The following is a 14,440-nucleotide window of genomic DNA, read 5'->3' as shown; positions in this document are numbered from 1 at the left end:
CCGGTAGAGAGGATGCGGCAGGTGGAGGGCATGGAGACGGACGCGTTGGAGGAGAGCCCGCCGAGGAGGAGGCCAGCGATGCCGAAGATAAAGGAGAAGAGGAATGACACGGCGATGGGGAAGAGCATCACGAGGGCCCCGCGGACTGTGATCCCGCACCACCGCCTGCGCCGCTCCGCTGGGTCCGCCCCCCTGCCCGGGGCGGCCCGTGGTGGCGCAGGCTCAGCCGCCGACGGATCCATCAAGTGGATGCGCGACCCATCACCGGTAGGCCGGCAAGCGGCAGTCGCCGGACGCCGGCGGTGGAGAGAGGTGAAGGTGGAATTGGGGGTGAACGATGGTTGGAGCTGGGCGTAGCGACCGTACTCTTCTTGGGCTTCGGTGGTGTGCCACTGGGACGATCGAAGGCTGTTTGGGCCGTATGTGCAAGCCTGTCAAGCTTAGTCAACGAATGCTGCTCTATGGACTAGTTTTCATTTTCGACTTACCAAGGAAAAAAAAACCCGGCCAGCAAAGAGGGTTTATCTTTAAGAGTGTCATGTAGAACATCTTATGAGGTGGAGAAAGAGAAAGTAGAAGATAAGATTTGTCTTCTCTTAATTTAGAGATGATCTCTTAGCAACATTGCAATAATGTCTCACCATATTTATTTTCTTCGAAACGGAGACAAAAGATTTCCTCGTCGATTAACTAAGCAGAAGACAATTACTCGGTTAACTCACCATATTTTTAGGAATGTCTAGTTATTAGAGATAAGATTATGAGATAATCATTGTACTCCTACACCATATTTGTATTTATTACTACTATAGATTACGTGTTAGGTTTAAGATAAGATAATCTTATCAACCAATGTACATGCCTTAAGAGATGAGGTAGGGGCAATTATTAGTTTTTTGCGGGTGAAATGGGCTTGTATTAATTAAGAAATAATGTTACACTCATTTTCACAGATGTTACATAAAACCATCTGGCGCAACAGCTAACCAGACTATAGTGCGTTGCGGGCAACGTCCCATCCGAGTCATGCAGCGTGAGCAACGTCATTCGCTCATCTTCAGCCGTGGACAAAGCAATGCCGTTAGATCCCATGCAGGAGACTCTTCGTATCCTCCATCATGCCAGCCAACGGAGATCTGTTGATCCTACTACTTGAGAGAGCATCAACTCCTTCCTTGCAATCTAGTTCAATGATCAACAACATGTTCGTCCACTGCAACATCTGGGGCGTACCCTCAAGACACGCTGCAATTTCCGCCTCCATTGGGAATCTACATGAGCGAAGAAAACGACACCGTGAGGAAAATGATGGCTCATGTGTCGTTCCTTAACACCATGTCTGCTCCTCCAATGCTTCCGTCGACGTGGCCGTCCACATTTTACATAGACCACCCCGACGAAGGTTTGTTCCAGGGGTAGCAGGATGTTGTGGAAGAGCTCACGTTTGCTTGCTCACCTGCAGCATACTCTGTAGGGGCAATGATTAGTTTAATTCCAAAATTTGGCACATTCATATTTTGCGAGACCAAAAAGTTAATTATTAATTGGTTGATGACCAAAAATGTGCTTAGTATATCGTCTATCCCTTGGAGGGACATGAATAGTCAGTTTTCGGATGATTGCTCCACATTTGGTTCAAAGCACGAGATGAATGAGAGCAATCGAATTCTCAACTTATTTCCTCTTAAACTTGTTGACTCATCCCAAGATTGCTCCACTCACCTTACCCTATAAATTTTTCGCTCACTCCCTCGGCCCCTCCCCCAAGCGAAACTGGCCCTATCACCATCATTGTCCCTCTCACCTCACCTCGAATGAACGTACTGATGGTGATGGTTGAATCACAGGGGATGGTGGCTAAACACATCTTCCACTCGCATCCAACCACGCCCTAAACCACCCCTCTCCTCCCCTCATCTCCTCCAGAGCAACATTTATTTTTCAAGCTACCATGTATGTGATTGATCCAAATAGAGAGCCCCCAACTATGGCCTATGTGCAAGGAGACGTTGAATGTGGCGGCGACAGACAACGAGGGCTCCTTGGTGTTAGGGCCCAATGTGTGCTTTCATCGAACGAGCACACCACTAGTGGATTCGACGGTGACCTTCGCAAGTCCATTCGACCTGGCGCAATCGGTTTGGTTGAGGGCATGTCATTGGGGTATTAGCAGTGGAGGTTGCTACAGCAAAAGGTTTTCCCATTTATCTCTCAGGTGATTCACACCTAGCAAGCTTACTATTTCACTTTGCAATGAACTGGGTAAGAGGTTTTAGTTTCATTCTCCAGTTTTAGTGCCAATGTATTAATTCTTGCCTTTTTGGTCATGTTCTAGGTTCATTAACTTTTTAATTGATGCACATGAAGGAGGGTGTGGTTATTTAGTTGGCATGATCCTAGAACACCTTCAGAAGCAGTTTTTATGAAATATAATAAATATTTTCTTAGTGAAATTGAAGACCAAAAAATCAGTGTCTGATTTATAAACCCAACTGGAGGGAGTATAAAAAGTCTCTACTACTTATGTCTTTTCCCTTTAAATTGACTACTCTCTATGATTATTGCCCACCTCAACCCCTTTAGTAAATCTACTAGCACTGTTTCGTTGTAACCCAGCTAAACAACACATCTTTAGTATCACTGTTGCTCTATGGCTGATTTTCAATATATTTTTCTTTACCCCAAAAGCAAAATAATTGGCGCATGCAAAATAAAAACACAGACACCCCCCCCCCTGATATCTCCAACCTTCGTGCCTCTCGCACCACATGGCGAGAGGAGAGGGGTTACTCCTTCTAACCTTCGGGAAGCGCCACATTTATCTTTTGTGTTTTTGAAAAGGTGGTTAATGCCAAAACAAATTGGCAAGTTAATCTTTACTGAGACCAAAATGTTAACTATAGATTGGTTGATTCCTAAGGTGTGTTTGATTCACGTGCTATCCCTTGGCGGGATAGGATTAGTTAGTTTTTGGATGGATGGTTTCTCCACATTTGATTCAAAGTACGAGAAGGGTGAGAGCAACCGCATTCCCAACGATTACCTCCAAAACCTAATCGAACTTATTCCATAAAATCTATCAGACAAGGGCAACTACCCTACGATTTCTTCACTCATCTCATCATATAAATGTTTCGCTCACACTCCCACCCTTCCATCTCCGAGGCCCCGAGCAGCACCGCCGGCGGTGGTCGGCCTCCCTCCCTCGCGCACACCCCAACCGCGTGTCTGCCTGACCCCTACTGCCTCCTCCTCTAGCATCATCGGTGGTAGGCATTGTGTCGTGCAGGTTCGTTCCCCTGGCCCCGCCATCTCCGACTTGGAGTTCGACTAGGCGCTAGATCTGGGTGGAAACAAAGGTTAGATCTGCCGTGAGCCCTGCATTACTTAGTCAGCTGTCCTTCGCTGGAGAGCCAGCGTCGTTAGTAGTTGGGGTGCAAAGATGAAGGAGAGAAGCTGGATTCTCAGCTTATTTCCTCTAAACCTGGTTGAACTCATTGAATACATTTTTCCTAACAGGGGCAACCTCGCCTCACCCTAGACATGCTTCGCTCACTTCTCCACCCCCTCCCGTGAGCAAATGTCTCTATCACCAGAGCTATACCCCTTGCCCCTCTTACCTCTTCCCAAACAAAGGTATTGATGATGATGGTTGAAACAAGGGGCCGTGGTGGCTAAACTCATCTTCCACTCACATCCCTTAGTGTCCTAAGTCACACCACTCCTCTTATCTCCTTCGGAGATGCAGTTCAAGCTACCATGCATGTGATTGATCCGGATAGGGAGCCCTGACCATGGCATATATGTGCAAGGAGAGCCTGAATGTGGCGTCGGCAGTCGGCGAGGGTTCGTTAGTGTCGCGACCCAATGTATGCTCATTGAACGGGCACACCACTAGTGGAATCAATGGTGGCCATTGCTAGTCCATTCGTTCTCATGCAATATGTTTGATTGAGGGCATGTCACTGGGGTACTGGCTGCTGGAAATTGATACCGCAAAACCAAAGTTTGCCCTCACACCTAGGAAGCCTACTATCTCGCTTTGCAAAGAATGGATAAGAGGTCTTGCCTTCTTGGTCATGTTCTAGGTTTGGTAAAAATATATATTGATGCACATGAAGAAGGATGCAGTTATTGAGCTGGCATGATCATGAACTGAACACCTTCGGAAGCAAAGTAATGTTTAAATTTTCAGACAACCTATGTGAGCTTTGAAGGGTAGCATGCTAGAGAAAGTTTTTGGGCTTCTTAACTATAATCTAGAGATGATGATGAGAATGCACATCGAAGAAGATGATGAGATGAGAAGATTGGATGATTGATCACCGAACTTAGTGACATATTTCTTATTTCTCTTAGATGTGCAAATACGTTGAATCAATCATGACTATAAATGGAAAATGCTTGATTATTCATGTTCCTAGTGCTTTCTGCTATGAACCACAAAACATTCATGATTTTGTGGCTAAATGATGGGATGGGCGGTCTTAGGAGTACATCTCATTGGTGAACGCTCATGCTTCTTCTCTTAGGTCAGTTCCTTTTCCATGCCCAGGACGGATCAACTTGAGCTACACAATAATAAAAAAATCACAAGTACACCAGTGGTGTAACAGACTTGCGCCATGCCCGGTTTTTACTGCTTTGAACACGGTGTTGATTACATGAGCATAGATAGGATTACATAGTAACCTACCTAACTTATATAGTCCTAAGCAATGATTGGTTCTGGTCTGAATCGGAAAAAAATCAGGAACACGAGATGAAGAAGATGGATATGACATGAGGGGTAGGGACGTCATTGGGTAGCTTATTAAATAGGTCCAGGGTTAGGATTGAACGGGATCGGCAAGCACATGGTGTAATTTCAGGGATTATAAAGCCAAGGTTTGATTCCGATGGACCTTACAAATTTAAGGTTTGTTTTGGCACATTTGCTATTGATACCAAGGCCGAACCGACGACACTGTGACGAGCGGCAACAAGGCGTGGTGTCGCCGACTAGGATGGGCTGGGAGTGACTTGGATCCGGGGAAGACGCAACGACGACGACGACACCGAGGAAGGGGAGGCTAAGACTTGACAGTTCGGGGTGCGGGATGGGTTGTCGGTGCCGAAGAAAAGGATGACGATGATGGTGGTGGTGGGAGAAAGGGGGCCTAGAGGAAAGGTCGGGTAGTAGCAACATGACGTGGCGGGGGTGAGAGCACCGCCACCGCGAGCGGCAGCATTGGATTGAGTGGGTGGAAGAAGGGCTAGTGGAGGGAGAAGTTACATGAGTCGTTGAATTTAAATCGAACGGCTAAAAAATTCAGTTTATATTTTTTTCATAGTTCAAAAAAGCGATAGGCATTAATTGTGCGTTTTGCCACCGCCTTGCGCTTTACGGACCAAAGCGCATGCTTATGCGCAGTTATGCAGATTAAACGTAGTTATGCGTAATACGTTTTGCCAACGCCTAGAGCCTAGGCACGCTTAAGCGCTCGCTTAGGCTCGTCTTTTTTAACTATGATTTTTTTCAAGCAACTTAACTATAGTCGGCCTTTTTTTCAGACTTCACTCCGGTGAACCAAACTCACATTTGATTTCCTCTTCTGCCGGTGTTTCCTCATCATCGTGTCACGGCAGCCAGTCAGTCAGTGAAGTGACCACAGACCACACAATGCTTCCGACGACGGCGACCGCCTCAACGCCCCCGCCGCCACCGGCCCCGCCGCCTGGCGAGCCGCACGCGGCCCTCTTCCTCGCCCTGGGCTACATGCGGCTGCCTGAGCTGCTAGCCTGCTGGCGCGTATGCCGCCTCCTCGGCGAGGCCGTCGCGGGGGACCCCCTCCTGTGGCGTCGCCTCGCGGTAGAGCCGCCGCTCAGCGGCTGGGTGACCGACCAAGTCCTCCTCAAGTTGACTGCGAGGGCGGATGGGACGCTGCGGTCTCTCCGCCTTTTCGGGTGCCTCCACGTTTCCGACGCCGGCCTGCTTCGCGTCGTCGAGCACAATCCCCGCGTCACCGAGGTATTGGGATTTTTCCGGCGCTTGGTTGTTTCCTCTAACTGAAGTGTGTGAGGTTGTGAATTGGTGAATGATTTGCATTCTTGGGTGTGGAGTCGGTGGCGCGCGCGCAGTGTTTGTTGTTATGCCTGGCGTGGTGGTTGCATAGGTTCAACAACTCAGCTTGTTTCCATGACTAGAATGCGAAGGCTAGGATGTAGGCTAGGATGTAATCATTCTTTATTATTCTAGAACTGGAATTGAACCGACTGCAGAATCCTCATCGAACCACATCACCTGCTGAATTATAGCTATTGGATCACAATTTTGGCCATGAGATGTGAATGCTATGACAAATAAACTATTGCCGGTCGATGTGTGCTTTTCTCCTGAGGTTGTACGGTTTGTCCACCGGAGGCTGGGCCCGGGAATGTCGGGTAGGCGCTGTGGTCAGTGTGGGTAGGCAGCAGGAGATTGAGAAATTAGAGAACTAGATTGGGTTGAGAAAGCATATGTGAAGAGAGACTTCTCTTACTACTTGTCCTCAGTGATACGATAGGTATGCTTTTATAGCATATATGCCTAGGACTCAAATACTAGTAGTACAAGTACTTTATCTAAGCTGGGCAAGGACACGGATCATATTTTCTGTTTAACCTCTGTTTCCTACGCCCAGGCACCTCAGCTGCTGCTTGCTGAATCGGAGTTGATCTCTGCTTGTGTAGAGTTGTGATCAGACTCATCAAGCTGCTCCTGATCCTGTCTTGCCTGCAGGTCGGCCACAATTTACCTGCTGTTCCTGGACTACTTGTGTGACTCCTCATACTCTGTGAACTAGTTTGACTCAACAACATAGATAGATAAGCTCATATGAGCCTAGTGAACCAGAGAGACAGAGCCCATGCTGTGCATGTATCAACTATGAAGAAACACATACCACTTTTTGCAAGGAATAAATCTGCTACATTTTACTGGTACGAACTTGGACGTGATGTTGACTAAGAAGCTAAGCTTGTTTTTTGCTGTATATGATTAACTTTAGGCTGGTTGGGATGCACGTACAAACCTTTTCATGTGCACCATAGAAAAGATGGCAGTTCAGTTGATTAATTGTTTTTACTTGCGCTAGGCAAAACGTTATACCTATCGACAATAAAAGAACACATAGCTAGGCACCCCCTGATATATATGCTATAAATGCTTTGGCAGTGTAGAACACGGCAATAATTAGTACTCAGTCACTTCAACTTCAGAACTATCATGGCCTAATGATGTGAAGAAATTCCAAATACTGGCAATGTCTAGCTAATTTGAGTTTTTTTCTTAATGCCGGCATTGACAAGAAGACTTCACGTGAACAAAACAGATCATCAGTCGGATTAGCGGATCGAGAGAGAAGAGATTGAGGTGGCACTGCATGGTAGAGTTAGGATGCGGCGCTGGTACTTAGTCATGTCCTTTTGCCATTTCTTAAATCACACAACTTCATTGTTGTGGAACAGCTGCAGATGCAGAATCACTGCAGGGTTCTGTATAGGGTGTTTATATATAGTGAGGTTACAGATCTGGTTGGATCTCTGTCCCTCACTTTCCGAGGAGTGGAATTTCTAAATGCTTCATATTATTTTGCTTGCCTTGGCTCATGGTGATAGTGACTGGGGTTAGGGCCTTAGGGGTAGAATCAATATTGACATTGTATAAATGTATGGAGTGATTGAATCCTTGATAGATATCCTGGGATATGTATTTTCTTATACAGTACATGGCTACAAGTTTCGGTAGCACTTAGACCACTACAATGTTTGCGAATTATATCTGATACTACCTTCAATCTGGCTGCTTTGATATTAAGTTGTTAACCTGCTTGGCTGTTTTGCTCTTTTTAAGGACAAATCCTAAGTTCAGAAACTTGCGGATTACTTAAGTGTAGCATTATCGATCCAGGGGTAAAATTAGCATGGCTAGTTTGCCAATTGCCACATCTAATTTCCAAAATGGAGAGGGTTAGCCAGTCAGGCATACATGAAATTTATTTAGATATATATTTTTTCAACTACATAATTCTGAAATTATCTATTACTGGTATACATTGCTTTCCTTTCCAAACCAAACTGTAAGCACTCCCAAAATACCAAAAGTTCCATCAGAAAAAGATTCTCCCTAGACATGCTGGGAATCAGTTTTGAGTTACTAATGTGGAGCATTTTTATTTCAGAATCATGATAATTGATCCCAACTTCATATGGAACACTAATGGGCTTATTTATTTGCCCCTTTTAATTTTTTGCAATGATTTGGGGTTTCTAGCCAAAGTAAAAATGACAAATACTTTTCTGAATTGATTACTAATATGGAACCTTCACGCCATCTTAACCTCTGGTTATTGATCATAATGAAACCAGCATTTACAGTTCTTCTATGTTTGCTTCATTGATAATTTGTTATCTCTGGATGATAGAATCGTGGTTATATTAGCGTAACAGAAACTCTATGATGATTATACTATTACCAAGGGCTTTTGCTCACTTCCTCCTGTGCAGTAGCTGCATGTACCTCTAAATGCATTTAATCTAACTTACCCTTAACTTGCAGATTTATGTGCCTGCATGTACAGGCTTGACTGGTGATGGGGTGGTCAAAATTGTTCAGCTTCTGCACGAACGCAAGGGAAATATAAGTCGTCTCCGACTTGATGGTATTAGCGGGATGAGTAAGCATCATCTTGATATTATCATGTCTCTCATGTGCAAAGGTAACCCACAAGGGCAACAAGATAGAAGCCCACTTTTTTACAACCATAGAGCCCGTGAAGCGCTGAACACCAATGATGAACGCCCTATTGATGTTGATGTTTGCCCTGTGTGTGCGAACGTCAGGCCTGTGTTTGATTGTACGAGGGATGACTGTAGGTATGCAACCTCTTATCCTCTAAATTCCCACGAGATCTTCTCTTTGGGAATAGCTTTAGCAGTTTATTGGACTAATTGTCATTGCTTGATTCCTTATCCACTCTGCTAGTTCAAGATTCATCTTTGATTTGTGATGCTCACAAGAGTCAGTGCTCATAGATATTGCTCGCCTTTTGGCTCTCTCCTGTGGTTGTGGAACAGCTGACTTGTTCATGTCATTTTCTATGAATAGCCTTTTAAGTGATGGCCCCGAAGCTCATTTGTTTGCACTATGGGCCACATGAAATCAACTTAATTCTGTTACCTGTTTTGTTGCTCTTGTCTTGAGAACAACTGATGCAAACACTTGGGCATCCTTGTATCTATACAGGTCTAATAACTTTGACATGAATCAGTCAAGGTTTGGTGCACCTCCATATTGACAATTTGGTTATATTTCAGGAAAGTGAGGGACAGCTTGTGGCGGTGCCGAGGCTGCTACTTCTGCTTTCCTAGATGCGAAAAATGTGGTGGCTGTATCAGTCCGGAGGATATAGTCGAGGCTGATCTTGCTTGTTCAGATCTTATGTGCTTGGATTGTTGGCTTACGGTCCCTAAATGCAGCACATGCAATCGGCCTTACTGTGAGAGGCATGCAAATTTGATGGTCTCCTTGTCGATGGCTGGCCAGTTTTCATGCCAGCGTTGCAAGGAGCTCGATGCATCGCACGAGAATCAGGAAGATAACTATTAGAAGTGAGCCTTCCACCCCTCTTCTGTAACTGCAAATACTTGAGGTACTTACTAAGAATCCTGCAGTAACATTTGCTCTTGTATTTTACCCAACTCGTCGAACTTACAACACTAGTTGAACGTATCATGATGCTGAATTATATGCCGATGTCCATCAAATGAAGCGGAATATTTCGTGGGCTCGTCCAAGTGATTGTATGTGTTGACAATCCAATGGTCACAACTGGACGCCTTAATTTTGCAGGCATTTTGAACATTATTTATAATCGAATTATGACACCATTATTCACCTTCACCGAGCATTTAGCTTGGAATATGAGTAAATAGCATAAAACCACTGCAGTTGTGGTCAGGGTTCAAAAGGACCGCCACTCTACAAATTTTCGTTGATAACTACCACTACATATTTCATCGAACAGCTCGTGTGCACAGTAAGAGGCATGGCGGCAAAGAAGGAGCTTGCCGGGGAGGAGGCGGAGGCCTTGGGGCATGGTTGGGGTGCAGGCGGAGCGAGAGGAAGCTGCAGGGGAGCTCGGGGTGCTCGTGCATTAGCTGCCCGCATGGCCAGTGGCGGCGATCGCTGGAGCTCGGCACGGTGGTTGGGAAGAACGGACGACGCCAATGCCTGCAGGATACCAACGCGAACCCACCGTGGGAGTCGACAAGGAGAACCGGAGCTTGTCGAAGATGAAGGAGAACCGGAGCTTGTCGAAGAGGAGAACACACGGAGGCAGAGAACTGAGAGAAGATGACAGTGAGGGCGATGATTAAGCGCGCCTTGGACCGATTCCTTTGGCGGGAGGGTCCTGGGGCGAGGCAGAGCGCTAGGACATGGCAGCTTGGCTCGGGGAAGCCGTTGGCCACGAGGACGAAGGACGACGTCGGCGGCGTGCTCTGGTCGCGAAGCCGCGGTGACTGTGAGCCGGGAGGTACGGGCTCACAGACGGCCTCCTTCCCATCTCCCTTCTCCACCTCCACATACGCAAACCAGAGTGCACATTTTGAAGTTGTTAGAAACAACACATTTTGTAGTTGAAAGAATACGTACTCGTGCACAAATACTCCAAGAAACCAGAGTGAATGAATTATAGTACTGTATCTTTTATTACCCTACGTGCGCATAGCACAACGTAGCTCACAGGGATCGATGTTACTGTAAGCGCGTCCAGAGCTGCTTCAACAGTAAACATCGTCTTGAAACGTACGTACTACGAGGTAATACATACAAGTATGACTCTACAAACAAAGGATTAATTGACACTACAATCCCTCTGAACCGGCTATACTGATCCATCTTGACGAAGCCACCGGCCGGTCGGACACCACGCCGCCGCTTGCGCTTGGCTTGGTACACGCCCATCTTGGAAGCTATCACAGCTTCTTCTTCTTGCAGATCCGCTCGTGCGCCACGCCATGCATGTCTTCCAGCGCCTTCTCCCACACGGCGTGCGGCACGATCCCGCTCCTCCACACCCCTGGCCGCTTATATGCTTCTTTGCACAGGACGTGGGCTGACCTGGTTGCCCTCGCGGTATATGTGCTGCAGCTGGTACGTCGAGAAGTGCTTGAGCAGAGTCTTGATTTCCTGTTGCATTGCCAGCGGTATGCGGGTCTGCATCTCCTTGCCGGTCAGGAGCTCCACCAGCACCTGGTCGTCGCCTTCCACCACCAGCCCGCCACGGAAGAAACTCATAGCGAGCCGCAGCCCTCGGATCAGTGCTCGCGCCTCCACTATCCCCACCGTCTGAGTGCTCCGTCGGCTCGGCGAAGGCGGCGAGGACGTGGCCGTTGCAGTCGCGGATGGCGCCGCCGATGCTCGCCTGGCCGGACCCGTCGTGGTAGACGGATCCGTCGAAATTCAGCTTCAACCAGCCCATCAGAGGAGCCTCCCACCTCACCATGACGCGGCTCGGATGGAAGGGAGGGGAGGAGGCCGACAACGAGGTGAAGCTGGGTGGAGGCGCAAACGGAACCTGCAACAGCGAGGAGCAAAGGAGGGAGCAAACGAGGCAGGGGCAGCGATGCAAGCCATGTTGTTCTTGCGTAGCGCAAACGACGAAGAAGGCTTAATGCACGCTTGTCCTTTTATAGATGCCAGAATAGCCGGATCGATTCCGGATTCCAGTCCGATGTACGGACGGACCCTCTAATGCTGCCGAGTTTAACTGGCAAATTTGACCATTTTGACCTATGGACGAAATCAATTCACGGAATGAACTGACCGTGAAACTATTTCACAGTCCTAACCTTTTTGTGTAGCGCCCGCCACGACGGCGCCACACCCTACTGTGCAGCGCCTAGCACGGGGGCGTTGCACACCAGTCCACCGTGGCAGCCCCTGGGCCCGCACCCAGCAGTGCAACGCCTCCGTGCTAGGCGCCGCACATGTAATGTGCAGCCCCTAGCTCTCGGACGCCACACTTGTAAAGTGCAGCGCCTAGCGCATAGGCGCTGCACTGTGACTTATCCAGCCACTCGGCTGGCCCCCCTCCCCCACCCCCACACCACACACTCTCCCACTCTCCTCCCCAAGCTTTGCCCCCTCTCCCACTCTCTCCCCCTCTCAAATCCTCTCCCAAATCTTGCAAATTTGAAGAATTTATCCGTGGATTTTGAAGTCAAACCCTCCCTCAAGGTAATATTCTCCATTCCCCTTGTTTTGATCCAAGTAAAGTTCCCATTGCTCATTTGTTGCTTGTTTGGGGAAACCCTAGTTTTGTTTGGATTTAGAGATTTGCATGGAAATGTGAGATGTTTGTTTGCCAATTTCTATGGTTAGGCTTTGTTAGTATGCTAGGGTTATTCTTATGGGTGTTCTTATGTTGGTGCTAGGGTTAGGTTTAGGGCTAGGGTTATGGTTATGGTTATGGTTATGGTTATGGTTATGGTTAGGGTTAGGGTTGTTGTTTGATATATATATTAGGGTTTCTATTCCGTGTTAATCCTTGTATTAGTACTCATGGAAGCAATGTTACCTTGTGTTATTGGAATGCTTATAGGGATGGGAAGAACATGTGTGTTTGTTCATCATGGGGACAAGGACGCCTTTTTGAAAGGCAATGTAGAACCGGACCCGGATGAGGTTGACATGGTGTTTGATAGTAGTCCTAGCTATGCGGAGCTCTTGCAACAAGTTAGGGAAGATTTGAATTGGACGGACCCTAGTGATATCATACAGTTGGAGGGAAGGCATAATGTTGGTTTTGGAATGCACATCCGTTGGAAGACAATGCGTGTCAACTCGGAGCAACGTTGGGTTGCATACAAGGAGACGGTGGCCGAATCACTAGACAATGCTCTTGAGTTATTTGCAACGAAGAAGGTTGATTCAAGTTTGCATTTGGACTTGAACCGGAACCCCTCCCCTTTGGTTGCTAGTAGCCCCACACCCTTTAAGCGAGATGAAATTGTTGAACCTCTTTTGACCCAAGAAGTGAGGCCAACATTGAGCCCGTTTACAAACAACCAAGATGAAGCTTTGCAAGAGGACAATGATGAGTATGCAGACGATGACAATGAAGTTGATCTCCATGACAACAATGTGGGTGATCTCGACAAATATCACTTGCAAGAGACAATGGACCCTTCCATCCCTTTTTCCCGTGCATATGCATCGGACTCGGATGACGATGGTCCCGATGAACAAGTTGATGCGGAGGGGTTCACGGTGAAGGAGGCCGAAGCTTTCGAGAAGGTATTTGGTCAGGATCATCGGACTACATTGTTCAAGGATGTTAGTCTCGCGGATGAAGCCGTGGTAGATGGTGGCCAATGTCTACCTCTTGGGGTTAGGCCAAGCTCTTATCGTGATTTGGGAGACGACAAGAACCGCATTGCTAAAGGTTCTAAGTTCGACACCTTCTTGGAATTGAAGATGTGGCTCGACAACTACTCGGTTACACATTATCGTCCACATAAGGTGGTGCACTCGGACGTCAAAGTGCGCTACACGGTTGCATGTGCATGTGAAGATGAAATATGTCCATGGATTGTGCGTGCAAGACCATGGAAAGGAGGTCCCACTTGGCACATAGTGAGTTGTGTGCCAACTCACATGATAATAACTTATGATGGAAGCATGATAATAACTTATGCAATGTCAATTCACCTGCTCAGGCGTGATCGCGTCCATCTCGCTCCTATACAGCTTGTACATGACCGAGGGATCATCCGTCATCTCATTTAACACATCCCACTTGTAAGCCCAAGTGGGGAGCCGTAGTGGGTCGTCTTTCTCGTCCCAATCCTCCAACTTCACGGTCTTCGGTCGTCCAACCGGCAAACGCTCCCAGCTCCATATGGAAAGTGCGAGCAAACAACCACCAATACCTCCACATAGCCTACAAAAGGCTTCGTCCAACTGCACATAAAAGAGAACATGGTTGAATTAACAGCAAGGTCGCATTCATAATGTACCAATGAATTGAAACAGAAACAACTTCATACCTGTCTATACAAGTAAGCCAGTGTCGCCGAACCCCAACTCCATTTGCTATCGAAGACGGTCAACGCCTTGAGCCACATCCATGGAGCATTCTTGCCTGTGCCATCAGCAAACATACTCCTGGATATCACGTACCACATGTAGACACGAGCATATGTCTTCACCGTGTCCTCATTAGCATCCTCAGGGCAATTACTGAAGTTTGATACAATCCACGTGAAAGTAGCACCGGCTGCGACTCTTTCCTTCTTCTTGCCTTCTACTTCTGGTTCCCGCGGCTCCGGAGGAACCATACCAATAAGGGCAAGCATTTGCTCGCGCCACCCATCAGAATCGGTGCTCATACATAGAGGTTTCCCATCGATAGGA

At 47.3% G+C, this 14,440-nt stretch overlaps 2 protein-coding genes across 3 annotated transcripts in view; one reads left to right on the top strand and one right to left on the bottom strand.

The window, feature by feature from the left end:
• Nucleotides 1-363, bottom strand: part of LOC119365493 — a 4,844-nt gene extending 4,481 nt beyond the window's left edge. The window contains exon 1 of the mRNA XM_037631136.1: nucleotides 4-363. Coding sequence (XP_037487033.1) covers nucleotides 4-242 — 239 coding nt within the window. The 5' untranslated portion in view covers nucleotides 243-363. The remainder of the gene's footprint in view (nucleotides 1-3) is intronic.
• A 5,224-nt stretch (nucleotides 364-5,587) lies between these two features.
• Nucleotides 5,588-10,735, top strand: LOC119365492 (F-box protein SKIP28-like). 2 transcript variants are annotated; one of them, XM_037631135.1, is made up of 4 exons: nucleotides 5,588-6,010; nucleotides 8,579-8,895; nucleotides 9,337-9,671; nucleotides 10,060-10,735. In XM_037631135.1, the coding sequence occupies exons 1-3, from the start codon at nucleotides 5,663-5,665 to the stop codon at nucleotides 9,626-9,628; spliced, it is 957 nt and encodes a 318-aa protein (XP_037487032.1). In that variant the 5' UTR covers nucleotides 5,588-5,662; the 3' UTR covers nucleotides 9,629-9,671; nucleotides 10,060-10,735. The 2 variants fall into 2 exon arrangements, with proteins under 2 accessions (XP_037487032.1, XP_037487030.1); XM_037631133.1 differs by having other exon boundaries at nucleotides 10,047-10,735.
• Nucleotides 10,736-14,440: the final 3,705 nt, after the last annotated feature.

The sequence above is a fragment of the Triticum dicoccoides genome, chromosome 2B (assembly GCF_002162155.2).
Source record: "Triticum dicoccoides isolate Atlit2015 ecotype Zavitan chromosome 2B, WEW_v2.0, whole genome shotgun sequence".
Taxonomy (NCBI): domain Eukaryota; kingdom Viridiplantae; phylum Streptophyta; class Magnoliopsida; order Poales; family Poaceae; genus Triticum; species Triticum dicoccoides.
This window is presented reverse-complemented; position numbering and strand designations above follow the sequence as displayed.